This window comes from Scomber japonicus, chromosome 7, assembly GCF_027409825.1.
Source record: "Scomber japonicus isolate fScoJap1 chromosome 7, fScoJap1.pri, whole genome shotgun sequence".
Taxonomy (NCBI): Eukaryota; Metazoa; Chordata; class Actinopteri; order Scombriformes; family Scombridae; genus Scomber; species Scomber japonicus.
The window spans coordinates 19,275,218-19,297,450 of NC_070584.1; the positions used below are offsets into that span (position 1 = coordinate 19,275,218).

Sequence of the window (22,233 nt, forward strand, 5' to 3'; positions counted from 1 at the left end):
CACATATTTATATGGAGGGATTGTCTGGTGGTAAAATGCTCACCCTTTATGCCTCAGCGAAGGCCATTTTTTATCCTCTCAGAATTCCAGCTTTTATTCAACTGCTAATTTCTAAGCCTCATTCATTTTTATTCATTTGAAGTTGATTCATTCAGTCAATGTCAATGCTTGACAAAAAGAATCAATAATGTGAATTAATCCAGAGATTACTTGTGTGGAGCTGTGAATGATTTTCTGTACATGAATTAGTTCTGGTATAAATACTGGTGTTGACTTGAAACTGCTCAAATTGAAATATATAACCTTGGAAAATCATGCACATGTAAGGGGTATAAACAAAGGAAAAGAGGGGCTGCAAACCTTTCGCTGTTGTTCATGGGTCAGAGATGACTTTTGCATAGTTACATATTGTGGGCTGTTTTGACTCAGCTGCTTATGTGCATGTGAAACAAGACAAAACCATTCAACCAAAGCTTTTCAAGCACGGGTCACTTCATTTGTATGCACTGAGAGAGGAGGGAGAATGTACCTTAAGGGGACCCTGGAGGGGACAAGGTGATGCTGTGATTGGTTTATTGTAGTAACTACTAAGGTAATAACAGACAGCTGGCATAGGTTTTATGCATACAGGTCTGATGATTTCTTTCTGTCCCCACATTCAAATGCCCAATGTCAGAGTCAGTTCAAACAGAAATGAAAAAAACAAAAAGAAAGAAAGACAAGAATTCAGGATAGATAAACCTCAAAGTCTCTTCACTTCAAGTGAGGTATTTTGGAGATTCTGATGGGTATGAAACACTTTTTTTACTGCTCCATGTGTCTGTGATGTTAGGTGTTGGTTTCAACACTGGGTCTGTGTGGATTTTAGCTAGAAGGCTTCAGATGTGTCCCACCGGCCACAGTCGACAGGATTATTTTAGGGATTAAGAGCCTGGTGCTCTGTACCTTCGTTGCACAGCACTACAGTATGTCCTCATTCTCCCTCATTCTCTGCAATAACATTGCACCCCACCCCTTGAAATACCCAACATCCAGCAACTTACACCTATGCTCAGGGGACGGACAGACACCACCACTACAAGAAATCAGGGATACATTGTGGATATGAAGAATATGTGTGTAAATTGCAAATATTATTCTTATTTCATCAATTGCAGGTATTGTGTTTATTGTACACCAATTGCACAGACATTATAGGGCAGTAAGCGTGTCAGTCATGTCGTCATGTTTTTCAAAAGTCATGCATTTGTTGTATCATGAAAAGACCCTCTGTATATTAATGTTAAGGTTTTTTTCCACATACAGTAGTGGTAATACACAGTTAATGGGGATTGGGACAGGAAAAAAATATTTCCCTTAGCACAAATTGACCTTATGTAAGACGTTGGTGTAACAGAGTTATTGAACAGGATATTTATTGCCAGAAACTGGGATTTTGGATTAAATTGTTTCACGTTTATAATACTGTCCTAATATTTTTAATAGTGTTATTTTACTAGAGCTCAAACAATAAGGTGATTCATTCATTCATTTGTCAAAAGACAGGGTGGTTTTTGGTAACACTGAGGGCCTCATCTTGCAGTCAGCGCACAGCGGATGGCGGGCATGGCGCATGTGTCTTTGTTAGTTTTCCGCGGCGCAGTTGTCATTTTCTCGCCCTGCGCCAACGTTGTCTAAATAGCAAATGCACTTGCACATGCTTCACGCCATGCGCTATAGATCGTTAAAATGGGACCCTGATTGTTTTAGCAGTTTTTAAGCAGAAATCCTAAAATTCACTGTTTGAAAATTGAAGTCATTCTGGGGTTTCTAGTCTTCTGTAATAATAAACTGGATACCTCAGAGTTTTAAACTACTGGCTAAAAAAACAAGCATTGTGAATATATTAAATTGGGCATTAGGAGATTGCGACATTTTCTAACATTTTACTGACTTCCTTTAGAAAGTAATCTGCAGATTAAACAGTAAAAAATATCTCTTGGCGCACTCATTATCACCTTTTGAGCATTTTAACACCCCCTTATAGCCATCAGTACTGTCATTGTCTAATGCACACTAATAAAGTAGAAGTACCACAAGAGTCTAAAAATATTATAACCTCTGATTTCACAGCAGAAAAGAGCTTGAATTTTCACACTTTCACACAGTCTTCTTTCACTAGTGTTTGAACATCCAGTCAGTAAGTGTGAAATGCATTTTCTCATTTGAGGATTCATTGGATGGTTGAACTCTGTTAAGGGCAGCCACTCAATGAAAAGGTTTTAGAGCCAACAGTGCAGGTACATCACAGCATCTCTTTATGTGTGAAACGGCTAAAATGGAATGAAACATCTGTCCCTGACTTCACGATTAAAGGGTTTTCCTCATGCATTTTTATGGCTGTATCACACTCTCATTATGCTCTTCAAAACACTTGTATCCAAGCGGGTTAAGTGGGTGCCACTATTAACAGAAAACCAAAAGGATTGTCTTAAAGCAGATGTTCCACTACAGTGATAAAGTGCATCGCTAATTTTGGATGTACTCCAGTTAACAAGAACAGAAAAGTGAAATATTCCAGGTGGCCTTCTAAGTGTCTGAAGCTTTATTTCTTCTGTTCCTCAGTCAAACAGTGAAAGATGACTCTTTCAACAGATTATGAGTGTCAAGTGCTTCTTTTTTTGGATGGTCAAAGATGCGAACATGTGTCAGATACAAAACTTGTGTTTGAAAGTGAACAGTTTTTTCTTGTTCATCCCTATTCATTTTAATTACCCATGGCTGCATTATAAGAGCTAGATGGGGCTCCACCACTCAGCCTTGCAGGTAATTTTACCTAGTGGCCACTCAAGGTATCGCTGCAAAAAAATCCCCAAGCCAAGCAATTCTAAAAGGACTGAATGGGCGCCATTTTGGTCAGGTAAAAAAATGTTCACCTCCTCCAAACTATACAATAAATAAGTATTATGAATACAAATACAGTAGGTTCCGATAATAGTTTCCAGTTGGATCCTGGGCAGGAAGATATGCAGACTTTTTAAGCTCTGAAGCTAACAAACTTACTTGCTAGACCTGATGATGGCATTATAAAGCACTGATAGCCACTGTATGGACACCAAGGCATTACTGGCAGAACTGATGGCTAGCGCAGCTAGCAGCTAAATGGCGTTAACGGCTTATCTCATGTAATTGCTGGATAAAAGCTGTTGGTTGTCAGAAATTCGAGGAAGTGTCTGAAACGCAGTCGTGGATTATCTACTTGAAAGACTGCGTCTTCTGCAGATATGGTGACGAACCCTGAGCTCAATACTAGCCTGATCAGCGAACTTCTTACTTGGCAAGTTAAACTGCACTCCTGCCTGGTCAAGCTGGAGACTACTGGACAAAATGAACATTTTAAGTGGACTACTAGTGATTACTATAAGATAATTATTCAAAAGCATTTGTAAAGGAACAGTTCTGTCCCAAGCTTTTTGATCCATAAGCTGTTGATCACTGTGGCTGTAATAAGCATTTCCCACTATGTTATCAAAGAGCAATGGAAAACATATATAGTAGGTAGCAGACTTCTGTTTTTAGCTGACATGACAGACTTTACCAGCGGCAGATTAGATCAGCTAAAGCTAATTAATGTTATATCTGTTATAGCTAAAATAAAATGTTCAGCTGTTCTCATGTAACAATAATGTGTGGTCGGCAGCTGGTGTCTGTATTCAGCTCTAGATTGTGAGTGAAAAGACACGTCACTCTGTAACAAGTGGAAACTCTTCTTTTGAGAAACTATCTCAGCTATCTTATCACTTCACTTCATTTTAAAAGTCAGCCAGTTAAACTTGAATATCATACCAATATTTTAATCTGATCAATTTAATAGTTCTGAATGAGGACTTTCAGTATTTGTAGTAAGTGCAATAGGCTGTAGTTGTTAATTAAATGTATCAGATCCATATAATTAACATTTCATATAATATGCTGATCATCTAATTTTCAGGTTGTAGATACAGGTTGTTAACATTAATTAGGTTGCCACTAAAAACTGCACTGCTTCTGCCTTGTCAGCCAACAAGAGGTGATTAGACATCTTTATTGTTGATGGGCAATCCTAACTCAGAAATATTCAATAAGGGATTCAAAATAATTTGGATTCAATAAGTGGTTTTGACACTTGATTTGAATTTAATAAAAATATCTCAAATCCCACCCCTAATTATGAGCTACAATTTATTTTGCAGAAATATTGGTTGAACTTGGCCTCTATTTGAAGTATAAGCTATTTCATTCTGTATGCATGCTGTTTCTCTGCCACGAATACAAAGACACTTTGTGCATAATAATTCATTAGAGTTGCATATTAAGTGATATGGCTCAGTTAAACAAAGCTTTAGTCAGATACACTTAAGTTTAGTTTATTAACAGGGAACATGTACAAAATATATTACTCTCAAACAAAGAGAAGGTATGTTTTGTACCAGATTTAGCTACTAACTACTTTCCATCTATATTCCCTGGGCAGGTGAACAGAAACAATAAAACACAAAGCAAAACATATCTATATAGGCTTATAGAGAGAGAGAGACAGAGAGAGAGAGACAGAGAGAGAGACCATAGGAATAAATACAATGCAGAAAGGTCAAAATACATACATACAGTATGTATAATATTCCATATATATATCCAAAGTTATAAAAACAGGTCATCAGAATGTCAAATATGTGCTGACAAGACTGGTTACTTAAAATCCATTTTTTAACTTCATAGGAGGAAATGTGGAAAGTCATGCAGGTTTTCAGATTGGCAGGTAGCTTATTCCATTCTTCAATGGCTTTAAAAGAAAAAGCAGATTTTGCAAAGGCAAAGCCTCGTTTAGGGACGCTACATTTTCCCCTTGAAGCAGACCTTGAAGCTCTGCTCATTTGGTCAGCATGGAGCTGAACAAAGCTCTTCAGGGGTGGAGTAACACCATTATAGATAATCTTATGCACTAAATGGACATCTGAATACAAAGCATTTTATATTTAACAAGTGTGTCATGATGATACTTTTGTGTTTTCCTGTCCAAGACTTTCAGGACTTGTTTATGAAGTGACCTTATTAGTTTTAAGACAGTCTCGTTTAGAGACTTCGACTGTTAACACTTGCAGGTTAAAAGCTCAGAGAGAGCTCAGAGAAGGGTTTCTTTGAGCAGTGGGGGGAGAACAAGTTGGTGCAGGTGTGTTTACTTCTGTCTGGGAGTATGTACGAGAGAGAGAGAGAGTGTGAGAGCAGGGTGCACACTTCCAAAAATAGAAAATCAATTTGTGGAGGGCTGCCACAAATAAATGAATGTATGGGAAAGCCCAACTTTATTTGTGAAAATTAAATCCAAAAAGGTTTTTGAAGACCTTGTTATTCTTGTCTTGATTATCTATCACCTGATTCAACTGAAATGTATTAGCAATGTCCATTAACTTCTTTCTGCATAGAGTGAAATCACCCAGTGAGAGAGCATCAGATAAATGATCAGAGAACACATCCTTGTTTAGTTGGTAGTAGATCAAGTACAGATACATTAAAGGACATTTCATGGGAGACAGTAATAGTAGCTCCAGCCTATTCCAGAGTATCGCTAGGTAAATTAATTTGTTCACACTGAATGCTTTCTTTAACATAGATCATAACACCACCACCTCTGCCATGTTTATGATCTCATCTAAACACACTATAACCTGCAACATTAAAAACTCCTGATTTGAGTTGGAGCCATATTTCAGAGACACAATGATCAAGGTTAGAGTCCGACAGTAATTGTTTGAGTTGTTCCGTCTTTGATACAATACTTCCTTTAAACTTCAAATATCCTCTTAGGTTTTACTTTTGGGTCCCAGATGACTTTCGCACGATTTAAGAGTCTGAAATATTTTGGTTTTGTGTTTTATGGTTGTGACATTGATGGTGCGTGACCTATTTGTTGAAGAAGTTGAGGGACCAGCGTTTAATCAAGGGTACATTGTGATGTGGTGTTGTCACATGATTCTCTGCAGGAGGGATGAAGACGCACAGGCTTTATCTATCCATCTATCTATCTGTCTGTCTATCTATAATATGACTTGAATGTCATGAAAAAAGCAACTTCCGGTCAAAACGTCAGTTCCTCCGACAGTTGCTTTATTTATTAATAATGAACACAAGGTATTTTTTTTCTGTTATTAGAGCACATAGCGCAATGCTACAGGCTACTGTGACCGGAAGATAAACAAGGATACAGATAGAGACTCCTCTGAAATCATACACACACACACACACACACACACACACACACACACACACACACACACACCCTAGTAACACGTTCCCTCGACATAGAACTTCGAAAGGACAACGACGGCGTCAGAGCGACGGAAACGCATAAATCAGCCTTAAGGAAAAAGATTGTCTTTTTCTTAGGAATAAATCCTGCTTCCTGTGAAAAAGAATAGTCTCAACAAGGGTTTTTCTGCAATTAAAAACACTTGTTGAGACTATTTTTTTCCATCCGATTTAGACTATAATGACATCTTGTACAGGCATGCTTTAGCTGCCACTTTAACGCCCCTTGATGTTGTCTACCGTTCTGCACTCATCATTCGATCCCGTACAAAAAAGTTGGGTGGTCTTCTCTCGCTGAGAGGCAGGATTTGCATGCGTTTGTTTATTTAAAAGGACCTTATTGGAAAGCTGCCTTCTTTTATTACTTCCATGCTGGACCACATTACACTAGGACTAATGGCTCATGCTCCATGTACAATTTATAAATTGTATTTATATGTGTGTTTTAATTGATTTCATTGTAAATGAGGGCTTTGCCCTCAATGATTTTAAAAAAGACAAAATCTAGACTTCAAATAGAAGCTTATAATATTCTTAATTTAAATTGCATTTACAATATTGGTCAGAACAATTGAAATAAGATATTTTCTGAAGTAGCTATTAGCAGGTGGCACCATGAAAACCCAAGTTTGTATTTTGTTTATTTAACAGCTCACTTGTCTAGAAAAGAAGACAATAGAAGTTGGCCACATCTTATATATGACTCGTCCTTTATTAGAAAAGATAAGTAGGGATAATATGCTGAAGTTGTGTGTGTGTGTGAGTGTGTGTGTATGTGTGTGTGTGTGTTTGCGAAAAAATGTAGAGAAAAGTGAGCTTCCTGGCTTAAAATGTATTACATAACTGTTACATAAGAACAGATCTCACACTACGGAGCAACCCATCCAGAAGTGTGTTTGTTCATTTCTTCTGCCAAACGTAGGGGCAAAAAACTGCTGAGTGAACTACTAGACTGTGAAACATTGAAATCTGTTTAAAAGTCAATATCTGTGGAGCTGGTGCAAGGAAGAATATTTACAGTTGAAGAACTTAGAAAACAATTTTATGAAGTATAAATTTGGGTCAGCATGTTGCACCAGTGTTAAGTTTGGCATCTGATCAAAGAGCTTGAATTAGTTTGGCTAAACGAATTACAATCTGCTTCTCTTACCAGCTGCCATACTGCTATTAATGGTTTGTCGTCATTCTCCATTCATGTGAGGTGCTCAAACACCAGCTTATCATCTTCCTTTTTTTTGCACATTGCTCATAATCACTGGGGTTTGAATTTAACTCTGTTATTTGTGAGCCAAAATACAACAAAAAAGGCACTTGTAATGAGGCTAGTTCATCTGCAGTCACTCGTCAGAAGCAGGGATAAATAAAAGTATCAATTAGTGCATGTTTTAGGAGTCAGAGCTGCTTCGGATGCTCTGAGGTCTGTGGAATAATCACCTGAGCTTTGTATAAACCATGGGAAGCCTGCATCCTGGTGGGCTCCCAGAGACAAGGGGCTTGATGAAAGCAAAGTCCATCCTAGTTGTTACCAGTTTTGTGCTGCTATGATGTCTGATTGATGAGACTTGCTGTGGTTTTCATCTAATATGACATTGTTCAAAGCATTGGTACGTGATATAACATGTTGATCCAGTGGTAAACAGAGACAAAAATGTATGTTGCTCTCAAAAAAGAGAGAGGGAGAGAAAAAAACAAAAACAAGATGAGGTAAACTTAGTAAAGCTTTCCACTGCAGATATCGTGAATATCAAAGCATTTTTAACAACTACGCCCAATTTTAGTTTCTATACAGGGATCAAAAACAGGTCAAACAGTCCACCTCTATCTATCTTGTAAAAACAAGCTGGATGATAAATGATTAAATAAAGTTACTTTGAAATCCTTGTTTGGACTGATTTTAGGGAGTTTGAGGATATTACATGTACAGTTGTTCCACTGTGCTACAATGTTATTGCAGTGCATATGTACAATGTATATTGTGTCTGTCCATTGGCTTTACATCACTGCTCTGCACTCAGTTCACACTCTATCAAACTGGTCGATATCACAGGCAGTCAGGTTTGCCTCACAGCAGCCCAAATTTGCTACACTGGGTTGTCAAACTCATGCCAGACTTGTGAAGAGTTCTCACATACTTCCAAGCCAGCTGCAACAAAGGCAGCAATCACAGTAAACAGCAACCCCTGAGACAATGTGCTAATGTAAAAACGGCCTGTTTTGACACTTACCTTGGTGAGAAGGTGTATACATACAGGCACCTGTATAAGTCCATAGTAATTACAAGGACTGAGAGATAACAATAATCATTTCTGGAGGGAAACTGTACACACACAAAGAGAAACATGTAGTATGTTGTACTAGTATCACACCTGTAAAAATCAGCAAAATTATTTTGACCTGGATATCCTTTTAACACATATCTTTGGAAAAAGACTTGCAAACTGGAATAAAAATACGTACTTACTAGCTTTTCATTCACTAAACTTTTATTGTACTCTACAATAATGAGTGTAGTTCAATCAGGAGAGAACAGTAATAGAGAAAAGATGTTTTTTTATTTTAACGGAAATGATAGTCATAAAAGTCCTTGGACTCCACGGGGACATCATCCCTGAGCTGCCGCGAGATAGATCCCCTGCAGAGTCCAGACCCTGGTGGTGGTTGAAGCTGATGGCTTCTGATGAGACTGATGGCTGATGAGATTGATGATCCTGCAGAGACTGGACAGAGATGGGGGGTGGGGGTGGAGGGGCGCGCATAACAGCTGCATGCCTGACTAATACAGTGGCAGTGAAAGAGAGATATATTTAAAAAAAAAACAGCAACCAGATTATAGGCTAACAATGAAGGTGTGTCGCTGTGCTATTGGCTAGATATGACCAGCTGATGAATAGCTAATACTCAATCTACGCCCCCAGGCAGTGACAGCTAGAAAATAGATTGAGCATGTGTGAGATATGAGAATGACAAGATGTATGAGGAATAAAACTACACACCAAGGCATACAATAGATAGTCTTTCTGACTGTACTTTTACTAAACTCCCTTTGTCATCAAGTACCTCACCTGGTTGACTGTCTGTCCTCTGCTCTGCTGAGCCTGAGAGGAGAGAAACTCAGCACTCATTACCATAAATGATAACAAAATGCAGTATGATATTTACCCAATTTATGTACACTTTAAAACAAAATTCAGTTCAGTGTAGGACTCTACTGTGTTTTGCTGTCATTTATGGTCACGCTGAATTTCACACACACAAACACACATATATACAGAGTGCTCAGCAGAGCTGTATGTTAGTGTCACGCAGTTGTTGGTTAACTTGGCCTACTTTTGACATACTTTGTTTGAAACGATCACAGTGTCTCTCCATCTGTCAGGCCCCTGGCACTGTGGGCTAGTTGTGAGGCACGGTGGCTTGCATCAGTCAGGAGGGGAACACTGGTTTTACAGATTTTTGGTGCCATCTGTTGTTTGGCCAATAAACCATGTTTAACCCTTACATACATTTCAACTTCAACTTTATATATGTATAGCACTTTAAACACTACATAGTTGTGCTTCACATAGAGGACAAACAAACAAATGTGAAAGTGTTCAAGACACAGGTTTAAAGAATGTCATTTATTCTTTAAACCTGAAATTGTATGACCTTAAGTGGCCCAGGCTATACAAACATGGAAATATTTACTTTTGTGTAGCTAGTATAAATGTTTCTACATGGAGGGCTTTTCGGGTCAAATCTGACTTTTATTTATTCAAAGGAATTTTTGAAGTTACTACAGACAGTCAAAGGTAAAGGCTGGTTATGTTATTATAGATTAGACCTGTGTGTGTATTTCTGTCATTAGGACAGTGGGAACAGAGCTCAAGGGGGGGGGGGCATGACACTGTCACATGAATTGTCCGTGCTCTTTTGCCAGTGTGCTACACTTGCCAGGGTCCCCACTCAAGTGGGCATCTGCACCTGCAAACAAGCCTATATTAGTAACAAATCAAACCCATCAATTCCCAGCCAACCAACATAGTGGTTGTCCAACATAGTCCTGCCTATAGTTGAGGGCAGCTTTTATAAGACTATGGAAAAAGTACCTGAGTGCTATTAATGTTAATCTATTAATGCAAAATGAAAAGAGGGGCAGTGAATGGAAGAGAAAGTATTACAAGATAACAACATAGAGAAGTAGATGAAAGGTCTTTTGTGACTTCTGTCATAAAGAAGCAACACCACTTCCCATACATGCCAGCCACAGCAGCAGCAGCACAGTAGTCAGAACTTTGCCCTGATCAGTGTGCAGTCCGACAGTCAGTTACCACTAAGGGACAAAAAAGAAAGAAAGAAAACTTATGCACAAAAAAATATTGCAAATGTAATGTTTTTTGCAATTTTGTCTGTTTGAAATTTGCAAACCAGTTTGTTGTTTTGTTATATGACGGATACACTCAGTGCAGAGTTATTTTTGCACAAGTGACAGAAAATGTTGTTGCATTCTTCACTTTATAAAAAAGTAAAGGTTGTTGTTTAGATCATAATGTAATGTGATTGCTCAAGTATTTTCTTTTTAAATGAATAGTGTCAAACCTGAAGAAAACACTCTCTGTGCACTCTGAAACATTAATGCAGGAGAAATCACCCTTTTATTCATGAAAGTATAAGATTTATATGGTTGCAGAATGCATTTGTGCTTTAATATTTCTTACAGGCACAAATTATAACAGGATATTTGAGCCAGATCAACCTGCCCCATATTATGAAGGATCAGGATATGAACAGTATGTTAGGGTTTGCCGTCCACCTGTGAATGCTACTGTGTTTTTCTTTAAGCTACTGACATCTTTAACTTGCTAGCACCAGTGCTACTGTTTAATAAAGGAAGCATTCAGCCCTGCAAGAGTCTAAGTAGAGATCCTGCTGAGATGAATGTCCTCCAGCCATCCGCCTGGCTCTATGCCTTTGTTAAAGTCATACTTAATGCCATATCTATCCTTGAAAGGTGGGTGTTAAACGTTTCTAGTTAACGCCGTCACAGAGAATGTCATCTGTGGTCAGCAATTCATTAAAAAACATTTCATGTCAAGATCATGAGTGTGTTGAACAAGCCAATCACACAAATGTAAAGGAGAGTGGCAAGTTTCTCTGCAGGAGTGATTCAAGTATTTTCTGTGTAGCTTTTGACAAATTTTCAAGACGTACTAACAGTGTTGTTTGCATTAACTGACATGAATTCAAGCCTGCCAGTTTCTGATCTCTATGAAGGACTGAACTTTTATAATACCCTTTAACAGACAGCTTTCTAGCCCACATGGAGTGAATATTTGATACTGAAAGGGCATATTTTAGGTGAGAAAACAACAAAATCAATAGCAACTACACTGGAGACAAGGTCTGTTATAATTACTGTTTTGCAGGGATATTATGATGAGAGCACAGTGAGTTATGCAGTCATTGCAGGCTGCACATAGATGTATTGTGCATTGATATTTAGGTGCTCACAGCAGTTGTTCAAAGTGTATGAAACTAATAGTCACTAAAACCTGTAATTATAGACGTAGGAAGAAATTGTTGCTACGCTTTAAATTTGTAAATACTCAAAGGCAGAAAATGTATTCAAAGTATGGTCCTTAACTTGCTTTGTCATTTCAATTCAAACATAATGTTCATGTGTCCCCCCCGTCCCCCCTCCTCAGCTTAACGTCACCAGAGCAAGCTGAGAGCAGCGGTGGTCGAGCTCAATAGAGAGTAAATGAGGAGAGCGAGTGGTGGTATGGAGAACAAAGTTGAGTCAGAATTTATTATTTTTTTTCTTAGTTACGTTCTAAGGCACAAATAAACCTACCTGCAGCCAAAGCTTCATCGTGGCCTCTAGTCTGCATGTGTGTGTCCCTGAGGTCAAACAGACACAGAGCAGGGAGAGAGACAAAGAATCAGGGGAAACACTGGAGCATAGAAAAAATACGCTGATCTAACTTGGTCACAACTTTTTTATACAACCTCACACCTTGCGTGCTGTTATTGGCTGGGGGCTACACACCCACTGCCCAAAGGTTGATGCCCAGAAACATCCTAAACACAACAAAATGCTAAGAAAATAAGACATAGGCAGAGGGGATGGTCTCTGTAGATACATAAACCAACATACGCTTGTACTAGGTCATAAGTGATGATTCAGAGGGATTATGCTTATATGAGTACTTTTTTTTTTTTTTTTAACGGAAAATCCTGCATACTCTGCTTTTAAGATGTCCTTCCTGCTTTGTTGACAAAGATACACAAAAGGAGTAAAACTTACCAGACACACCATTGCTTAGGTGGTCAATGGGCCAACTAACCAGCAGGTCCATGTGGACTTTCCATAGGACCTGTGCTTCTCTCTTGTGTTCTGTTTATCAATATTTATTCTCCGTTGTTTGCCACTTGGTTGTCACAATACCTCAAGGGTAGTGCCTCCTCTAAAGGAGACCAGCCTAAACTAGACCATTGTCCTCTAACTGCTTCCCTGACAGACACTTTCTTGGCATAGACGGTAAAGCATTTTGTGGTTAGTGCCAAACTGATTTCCTCGGTGGCTTTACTACTGGTGCTGGCAGTCTGCATGGCATGTTGACAACAGCTAAGGAGCCAAACTTGATTGCCTCTTTTCCCACTCATTATTACAGTATTTGTCATGGAATATGATGAGATTTCTTAAGTCCAAGCAACGCTAGATTGATGAGTAAAACAACTGCTTTTGTCTGTGTACAATTAGTTTTCCAAAGTAAATTGTGTTAGCTCCAGTAATGATACTGGTTTAGACTACAGCCTTTTCACTGCCAGGGTGGTTTGAGTATCTGTGACTTGACTGAATGAACATCTTTTGATAACCATATGTTTGGTTTTCTACTTGTAATCACATTTGTTGTCATCTGTTTGCTATTTTGCTTGTGCTTTTGTAAGTCGCTGGTCATATTCAAGCTGAAAAAAACTTAAAACCCTGCTGTTTCTTACAATACAAAGATTGTGGCCACATCCATGAAACTCAAGCTTTATTTCCACTTTAAATTAAGAAGGACGTGCTTGAATAAATATCTATATTACAGGTTGCTACACCAAACCTTTGTCAGTGAAAATAATTAAAAAAGTATTGTACTTTCACACAGTGTCTGTGTTCATTGAGAGGTTTCAAGAGAAACAACACAGCGGCTATACTGTATTCATGACTGTTAGGCATAGCTGTTGATTGTAGCCTTGAGTCAGATCAGTCTTACAGAGCTATAGAGGGTTGAGTCACACTTGCCTGGTGCTGTACATTATATCTTTTATGACTCACCTTATGGCATCTATAATTAAAATGTTATCCTTCTGCTGACCTTGCATGAAAAATGAAAATCAATAATGTGCAAACACTTTAAAGATGTCTGTTTATTTAAGTTAAACCTAAGTACTTGATTATTGGGAGAATTTACAAGCACACACACAATCCTTTTCTAACAGCTTTGCCTTCCAGTGAGGGAGATAACAACCATTTCTAAAAAGGTACTGTATCTGGACATTTTTTAAATTTCTGCAGGTCTAACTGAAGTGTCTCTCATCACTGTATAGGTGCTACCTATTGGATGGGATCTCTAAAGGAGCCTGGCTGAACCGCTCAAGCATCATATTCGCAGGAAATGACAAGTGGTCTGTGGATCCACGTGTGTCCATTGTGTCCAGCGTCGGAGACAAACACGAGTACAGCCTTCAGATACAGAAGGTGGATGTAACTGATGACGGCCAGTACACATGCTCCATTCAGAGTGAGCGCAATCCACGGCCAAAGCTCCTCAACCTTATTGTAAAAGGTGCGTATGGGTAGTATTCATGTATGTGTATCCTTTTAATTGTAATGAGTCCTCCATTTCTCATAACTACTGAAAATTTTCACTGCAGCTGTGTGCACCATGCTCTTAGATAAGTCTGATAATTGCATATTTTTATATACTTTATGACATATTCTGCCTTCTTAACATCTTGTTTGTTACTTACAACACTGATCATTTAGCCGACAGAATTTGCGTAGCATATCTGACAGTATCCTTGTGTTGTCCATGTTGGTAATGGTCACAGGTGTATCTGGCACCATCTGTGCTGCAAAAATGTCTGTCACTCACTTGTAGTCTGAATAAGAACAAGTGCTTGAGCCTTTTTTGCATTGTATAAAATATTAAATTGAAATCTTTTCTGCAGAGAAATTTCTTCTGTGGAGGCAAACTGACATTGTAGGGTACATTTTGTGCCTGTAGGCTATGAAACTCAAAGTAGAAGCTTGTTGGTTAAATGACTTGAGGCAGACTATGTTGCTTTAATCAAGTCTCCCTGGGTTTCGTAACAGCAGGTAACAAAATAAGATGTGATTCTTAGGAGTCTTAGCTGAACTTTGTCAAGTTATTGGCATTCTATACTGATAAACAGGTACTAAAACACTGAATTTAAGCCTTTAACATGATTAAACTGCAATTGAGCTGCACTTTGGCTATCGAAATTGGGCCTCATCTCAGGCATCTCCATATCTAACAAGGTCAATAAGTGTATTTGTGTTTTATGGGACATTAAGTAGACCGTTGTGGGCACAGGGAGCTAATTGATGAGAACATCCTAATTATTTCTTGCTGGAGTGGTGGCAGAGTTTGTTTTCTAATGCCTTAAACTGTTGGTAAGCTGCTAAACAGGAACTCAGCCCCCTTGAAAATCCATCTTCCAAATGCCATGTTCTATTTCATTAATGGACTGATGCAACGATTTTACAGCATTTATGGTTCACTTGGCTCTGCATATGTTAAGGTAGGAATATTAATAAGGATGTTATTAGTCAAGCTGTAAAAGGAGTTTGTTACATACTGTTTTTAATCTCAGCATTTATTTCACAATATCTTGTGAATGTCTGTTGTGTCATTCACTGTCCAGTGTCTTCATCCTCGTTGTAGTCCGAAGATGATATCTGATGCATTACGATTGCGTGCCAAATTATTTTTTATTCTGTTTTCAAGCTAATGTTAGGATTAATTGCAGAAGAACCAAATGTGGAAATATGCATCCCTCCACACTTGCAGTATAATATTAATGGAAGAGGTAAGGGTCAGATACACTCCTTGTAGCAATGTGAGCTGTGAGATGTGAAATGTGCAAGCGGAAACAGCTCTCCAGCTGGCATTGCTGTTATGACATATGGAGTGAGCTTAGGAAAATTATTTTAGGGGTGTGATCATACCTGCAGTTTGTTTTGTTTGGCCTACACCATGTGTGAAAGAACGCATTTGGTATTTATCCATGGTACAAAAACAACTAGAGCTTGTAACAAACAACAGATTTTTTTTTAATTTAAACAATAAAAAAAAAAAGCTGCATCAATTTCCAAACAGCCTGGTCAGAGTTCTAGTAAACTGTCATCTGTCCGTGAGGTGTTTGATCTCAGTGGGATGAACGGTGAACAGTCGAAACAAATCATCATTTACCTTCTCAGGTGTTCGGTGAGCATGTCATCAAATGGTGTACCATGAGCAACTGCCAAGAAAGCAGTATGCCCTGAGCTCATTTTGCTGCTCCAGATTTTCCAAGCCCCTAGCTATTATATGTCAGCATCCATCTCCTTGCACTGTACTAAATGGGTTTGAGGTGGTGATGTGGTTGGTTTAAACATGCCATAAGAGCCTTTGGTATTATCATGGTTTGTCTATTATACAAGCCTGTTGATAAGAGTGCAACTCACCTTCACCTGCCTTAGAAACGGCCAGCTGGTTAACAAGCCTTTCCCGTTATCAGAAGGTCACTGGATTTAAATCCTCTGTAATTTGGAATTACCTTTGATTAAGACACTGAGCATCTACCGGTTGACTTATTGTTTGCTGATGTAGATACACATAAGCCAAACACTTCAAATATAAATGCAATATTCTATCAACACTTGTCAGCTTGTCAGTGAACCATCGTGGCTTTGCAGTTCTAGCGACTGTCTTATAGCTGAAAGGTCACAAGGGCAATCCCTGCCGCTGCCAATGTGTCCATCAGCAGCCTTGTCGCTTGTTAAAGTGCCCTCAAGCAAGCAGCCCTTCTTTTTTTTCCCGCTTTTTCTCTGCCCCTCCCTCACCTCTTGTTTCCCCCTTCTGAATGGTAAAGCCCCTCTTTCAAAGCCCACCCTTCCAACTAGAACCGATCCATCAAATCAGTATCAGCTCCAATACTGACCTTATTTTGACAGATCCTGGATAAAAACTTAAGTATTACATGTGCTTCTGTGAGTTTGGTGTGTTACAACTGTCACTTGGCACATCTGGCATGTGCTTCACAATAGATGCATTTTAATGTGAAGGCAGTAGAGTCCTTTACTGTGAAGTTGGATGTGTTACAATGCAACTTTGGTTGGGTTACTTAAAAAAAAGAAAAAAATGTATCTAAAAATATCATAATAGTGGTCAATATTTTTTAGGCGATCCTCTAATCTATGAATTAATAGGGATGCAACGGTACAGGTAACCCACGATACGGTCCGTACCTCGGTTTTTGGGCCACTGTTTTGGTACGTGTTTTGTGCGTAAAGAGAACTACTGGATTACTTAACTTCAGTAATATTTAAGGTAAGAGACTGAGAACAGAAGTCGTCGAACAGCCAACTGGGATCTTAATTGATGACGCAGCCAAACACTGCACACATCAATGAGACATCAACAGCAGAATAGTAAAACAGCAAAACAGCGCCACACTTACGCCCCTTCAGACTCTTTATACTACCGTCAGCGTGTGGGTGTCACTTGTTATTGTGTGCGTATCAGGTCAACTTGTCCTGGCATGTTCCAGCTAAGATTCGGTTTCCTGGAATTCTAAACAACTCTTCTCGTAAGTGTTAATGTCCTGATCTCCTTTGGGGATATCAATATGGTAAAAACAACTCCTTACAAGGCTTGTTACGACATCCCCCAAACTGATACAACTATTGACCTTTGGCCTTTCTTGTTGTTTTCACATTTCACTTATGATGCACACATATCTGTCTCTACATAGTCCCTCCTCTTTATGATTTTATCATAAATGTTCGCCGAGATGATGTATGATAAATGTGTCTATATAGGTGTGAATATTGATAGATATGTGATAATATGAGTACAGCCAGTGTTCCTCACTAACATCGATATATGGTGTGAATTTCTTAACGTGAACATGATACACATAAAAACACACATATGATGTATGGTGATATATGGACTCGACATAATCATATGGCACGCATGAAACACTGAAACATATTTTTAACATCTGTCACTCATGATGAAGGCGAAAAACCTGACCGGCTGTTGAGTTCAGGAAAATTCCTCCTTGCCCCTTCCCATTGGGCGGCCTATTCCAAATTATTGGACTTCCGACAGATGGTCAAATATGCTATTGATGAGTTGGTAATATAGCTTCAGATAAAATGTAACATGACTTCATTCGGGTTACAGTAAGACCGCAGAGATCATTTTGTTATATTGCAAACTAAGACACACATTGAATATGGCAAATACAAACTCAAAAATGCAAATATGAGTATGGAATACAGAACACAAATCAAACACATAATTTATTACATGATATGGTGACAATGGTATTGTATTCTGATCACAGTCTCTCGTTTATGTAGTATGTGGTTACAGTATATCTCTTTTTCGTCCAAAGAGTGCATCAGCCATTGTTCATTTTCCTTTACCTCACGGTTCATCCTCATCGTCTGAAATGTTTTTGTCCTTCATGTAATCAGGAATTGGGAATAAATCCGGTATTCCCTCCCCCCTTTGTGTCAGAAGGATTCTGCGCACCAGTTGTTCAGGGGGCATCATACTTAGCATTTTTGCCTTTCTTGTTGTTTTCATTTCACTTATGATGCACACATATCTGCCTCTACACTCCCAAAACTATCTCTTTATTTAGCTGCCAGCAAAAACTGCATTTCGCAGTAAACACATTCCAGTATCACTTTTCTTTCAAGTTAACAGTTACTAAACACAACACTTTCACTATTCATTGACTACTTGTATACACTATACAGTAGTATAAAATTTGTATAAAAAATTTAAACTCGGGGGGGGTGAAATTGGTCTAATAAGCAGCAACACAGACACACACACGCACACAGTCACTCTCTACAGCGCACTCTTGCTTGCTCAATCCAGATTCTGTGAGATTGTGTCTCATTTGCGGGCGTCAGGGAGCCGCTATCAATATGTGGGAGTTGGGATGTCTGCCAGACAGTAAAATTTCTGTCAACAGTTTTCACTCCCTTGTCGTTGTATTCAACAGCGAAACCGAAATTAACCCACACCGGAGATTTGAATGAAGCCGGTGCTTCTTCAGACTTTTGTCTCTCAACTCCTCCGCTAGTGCTGGCCATGCCTCCTTGTTTTTGTTTTTCCGCTTCTGTGTGTGAGCTGCACTTTGAACCTGACTCCAGTTACAACAGTGTGAGAGGGGGTGAGTGGGTGGAGGCACAACAGTGATTGGACATTAACTGGCACACACACACACACACAGTTGCCTGTTAAGCATCAATGCAAAATGAATTGCAAAACCGAAAACCCATCAGGACGTATTGTTCCGTGCAGAGCGGAACAAACGGTTCAATGTTTTACCGAGTACCGTTGCATCCCTATTAATCAACTAATCAATGTGGCTCTAAAATACATCTTGATCTTTGGATTTTATTACATGTGCAGGGAAGTTCAATAAAGGTGAATGCCTCAGATTGTAGGCAGTTGGAAGCTGAATTATTTCCATGCAGGAAGGTTCATACAAATGTCATATTTGAACTAAGAACACTGGGATTGTATCTATATTCAGTATTGTCAGACCTTGAGACAAGAGAAAAAGTGGAGAGAGAAAAAGTGTATCTGAAGTTGGGGACAATCCAGGTTGAGTGTTTATGATGAAAAGCCGCAAGAATGGTTTAAGTTAGGTCAAACCACAAGTCCAGGGGTCAAGACGAAAACCTGCTAAGATGGATAATTGAACAGTATTAGCTAAATAAAGCCCCACTCATTTCTACTCAGTGGTTTACAGTAACCCACTGTGTTTCCTGTACGCCAGCTGCCAAAAATGCCTCATTGTACATCCGGTAAAACACGGCTTTCACGGTCTTGTGAGTGACTAAACTGTAGAGTGGCTGACAGTGAGCAAAGATATTTTGGTTAAACTTGCCATCACATTGTCTCTGCTTCAGCAACATTGTACAGGTGCACAGTGACTCTAAATAAACATGTGATAAACTGTTGTCATCTGCTTGGCAGGCAATAATAGTCACTACAGGCCCACCATGTTTTTGTAGATGTTGGCTTTCTGAAGAACATTCTGTAATGGGAATCTTACCAGGGGTGTTTCGGGTCATGGCAGCTCCTCACCACTGGCCATATGGCCACAATCAAGCTGAAGCTAATGTGCCAGCTGTCAGCTGTATAATACGTTTTGCGATATCCAGAATTCCTGATGGATGTGACCAAGTGGCTCAGATTGGGTTACTGTTTGACCTATGAATATAGAAATGCAATTTTTGTTTTGTTTAACAGCTTCATAACACATTTACAATCAAGACTCTGAAAGCAGTTGCACAGTGATGCACAAACACAAGAAAAAACATGTTATCTTTATAGTTAAAATAAAGAAAACAGTTGAACAAAAAGATCCATGAATATGCTTTGTACTTGTTAGTTATTTGTTTTTGATGGTGATATGATTGTGTTATCTAAATCTGTTACTGTTGAGTCATCAGGCAAATGGGTTGCCAGCTGCTGAGAAAGAGCTGTATATCCTGAATGTGAGCTGCAAGGCTGAAATACAGATGACTCACTCCAGCTGATACATGCCTAATGTCACGTCTTGACTGGGTACCAGAGGTAGTTAAACATTTGGTTCAATATATCACCAGCTAATTTCTTAATTTATGTTTGGCCACAACATACATGTTATAGCACTTCTGTAACTTCACACCGTATTGTACTTGTGTTTCTGCTTTGTCAAAACTATGCGTGTTGTGAATCATTACCTGTCACGGCGCGATACTTGTGTACACATGCTTAAGCCCACTCATGGAGAACAGAGGGATTTCTTTACAGATGAGATGTAGCAGGGGAGCCGCTCTGTCATGTTGCAGGAGCTTCTGGGAGCATGCTGTTTTTTCATCTGCTGAAAGGAAAGGGAAGACTTGCTGAGGGAAAAAAAAAAAAGAAAAAACGAGACACTTTAATCTGGGCTTTTCAGTCCAAGCATACAACATTTATTAATGCTGCTACACGAATGTTACAGTTGAAGTAAAAGGATTTCATGGCGTTGGATTTTTTGGCACTTTTGCTTTGCTAGACAGTGCACTGTGAGGAGTAACACAAAAAATGAGAGCAAGAAGGGATTACTGTATATGTATGAAAATATGCAGTGGTCTCAACCCATTTCAAGTGCATGGCAGGGTGCTTGATCAGCTGATCCACCAAACAATTATCTATATCTGAAATGCACATATATTTCAACAATACTGGGTGGACTTCTTGTATTTTGAAGCCATTTAAAATAGTTTTAAAATACAAAGTTTGTTGTTGAACTTAAAGAACAAGGAACATGTCTTAGTAATTGCACTTCTTCATAGTTGCTGTGTTAATGTTATTTGTCAGCAAACCTGTGAACTATTAATGGGAAAGAAAAATAGCCAAACATTTTAAAATTGGAGCCACTAATGAATATTTTTTTCTCTTTAATTACATTTCACAAGGTTTCCTTTCACCTGAACATTACATCAATAATACAGTGACAGGAATCTGTATTTTAGCATTACACTTCGTAACACATGAATCATATGCTGCAAATTAAAGGCAGGGGGGGTTAGCGATGGCTGTGACTGCTCCCTCATCTCTCAGAATCATTTAATCTCTGCATGACATTCATCCCCCTCAGAGACCTTGTGTCACCTCAACAAATTAGGCGTTTGCATCTGTGCCTCTCTTCTCCGAGCTGCATTGCTGTAAAACAGCACCCATGAAAAGTGAGAAAACTGCAGAATTCAAAGCACACTATTGCACTGGCATTACAACTCAGAATCACATGAAGTAAATCACACCACACCAGTATTTTTGCTCTTGCAAGTGTGCACTACCACACCAATAATTTGGAGGCGTAAAGATGTTTATCATATTGTTAAGCATCAGATCTCCCACATAATCTCAGCCAAAAGCAATTATCATCAGGGGCATCAGGGTCTGGTGCTATTGTTTTTTTTTATCTCCAGGTTCATCTGGCAGAGGTTCAACCCTTCCTTTAAATACTTGATTTAGTGAGATTAAAGTGAATGCATTCTGCTTTGTGGCTGCTCACTGATTGTCATGTGAAAGTGAGACATCACTGACATCACTGACATCTATGAACTCTGACCGTTAGCTGCATGCTCCTGGTCAACACCAGCCAGGTTATTTAAGTTTTGTTTGACTTCTATTACTGTAACATTGGTCTTCACCTTGCATATCCACCATGCATGCTGACCTATTTACAGTCTACCCTGACCATTATCTCATGCAGGATACAGAGGAATGAGAGATTGGTATCAGACTCAACCCGCCCCTCTTCACATCACATGAGTACCCTCCTCTTCAGCCGCCACCCCCCCTCTCCGTTAATTAAGATTGTGGATGTGATAATGTATTAAATATGCACAGCACCTCTCATCTAAGAATATCTTGTCACAGGGAGGAGGGAGGAAAGAGGCGTACTTCCTTTCACCAGCGGCTGCTTAGTAATGTGCTTCAAACTATCATCATTGAAAACCCAAAACTGTGCAAAGCTAGGCTACACATTCTTGCTGACAGACTGTATTCTGAGTCAGTTTTTATTTCTATATACATCTTCTACCACACTGCACTGTTGAAATAAATGGTAATGCTATGATTCAGTGTTCTC

General features: G+C 39.0%; 1 protein-coding gene across 2 annotated transcripts in view; it reads left to right on the forward strand.

Annotated features, from left to right (window-relative positions):
- Positions 1-22,233, forward strand: part of negr1 (neuronal growth regulator 1) — a 148,733-nt gene that overhangs the window by 37,948 nt on the left and 88,552 nt on the right. For both annotated transcript variants that reach the window (XM_053322391.1, XM_053322392.1), the window contains exon 2: positions 13,900-14,138. In XM_053322391.1, the coding sequence (XP_053178366.1) occupies positions 13,900-14,138 (239 nt within the window). The remainder of the gene's footprint in view (positions 1-13,899; positions 14,139-22,233) is intronic.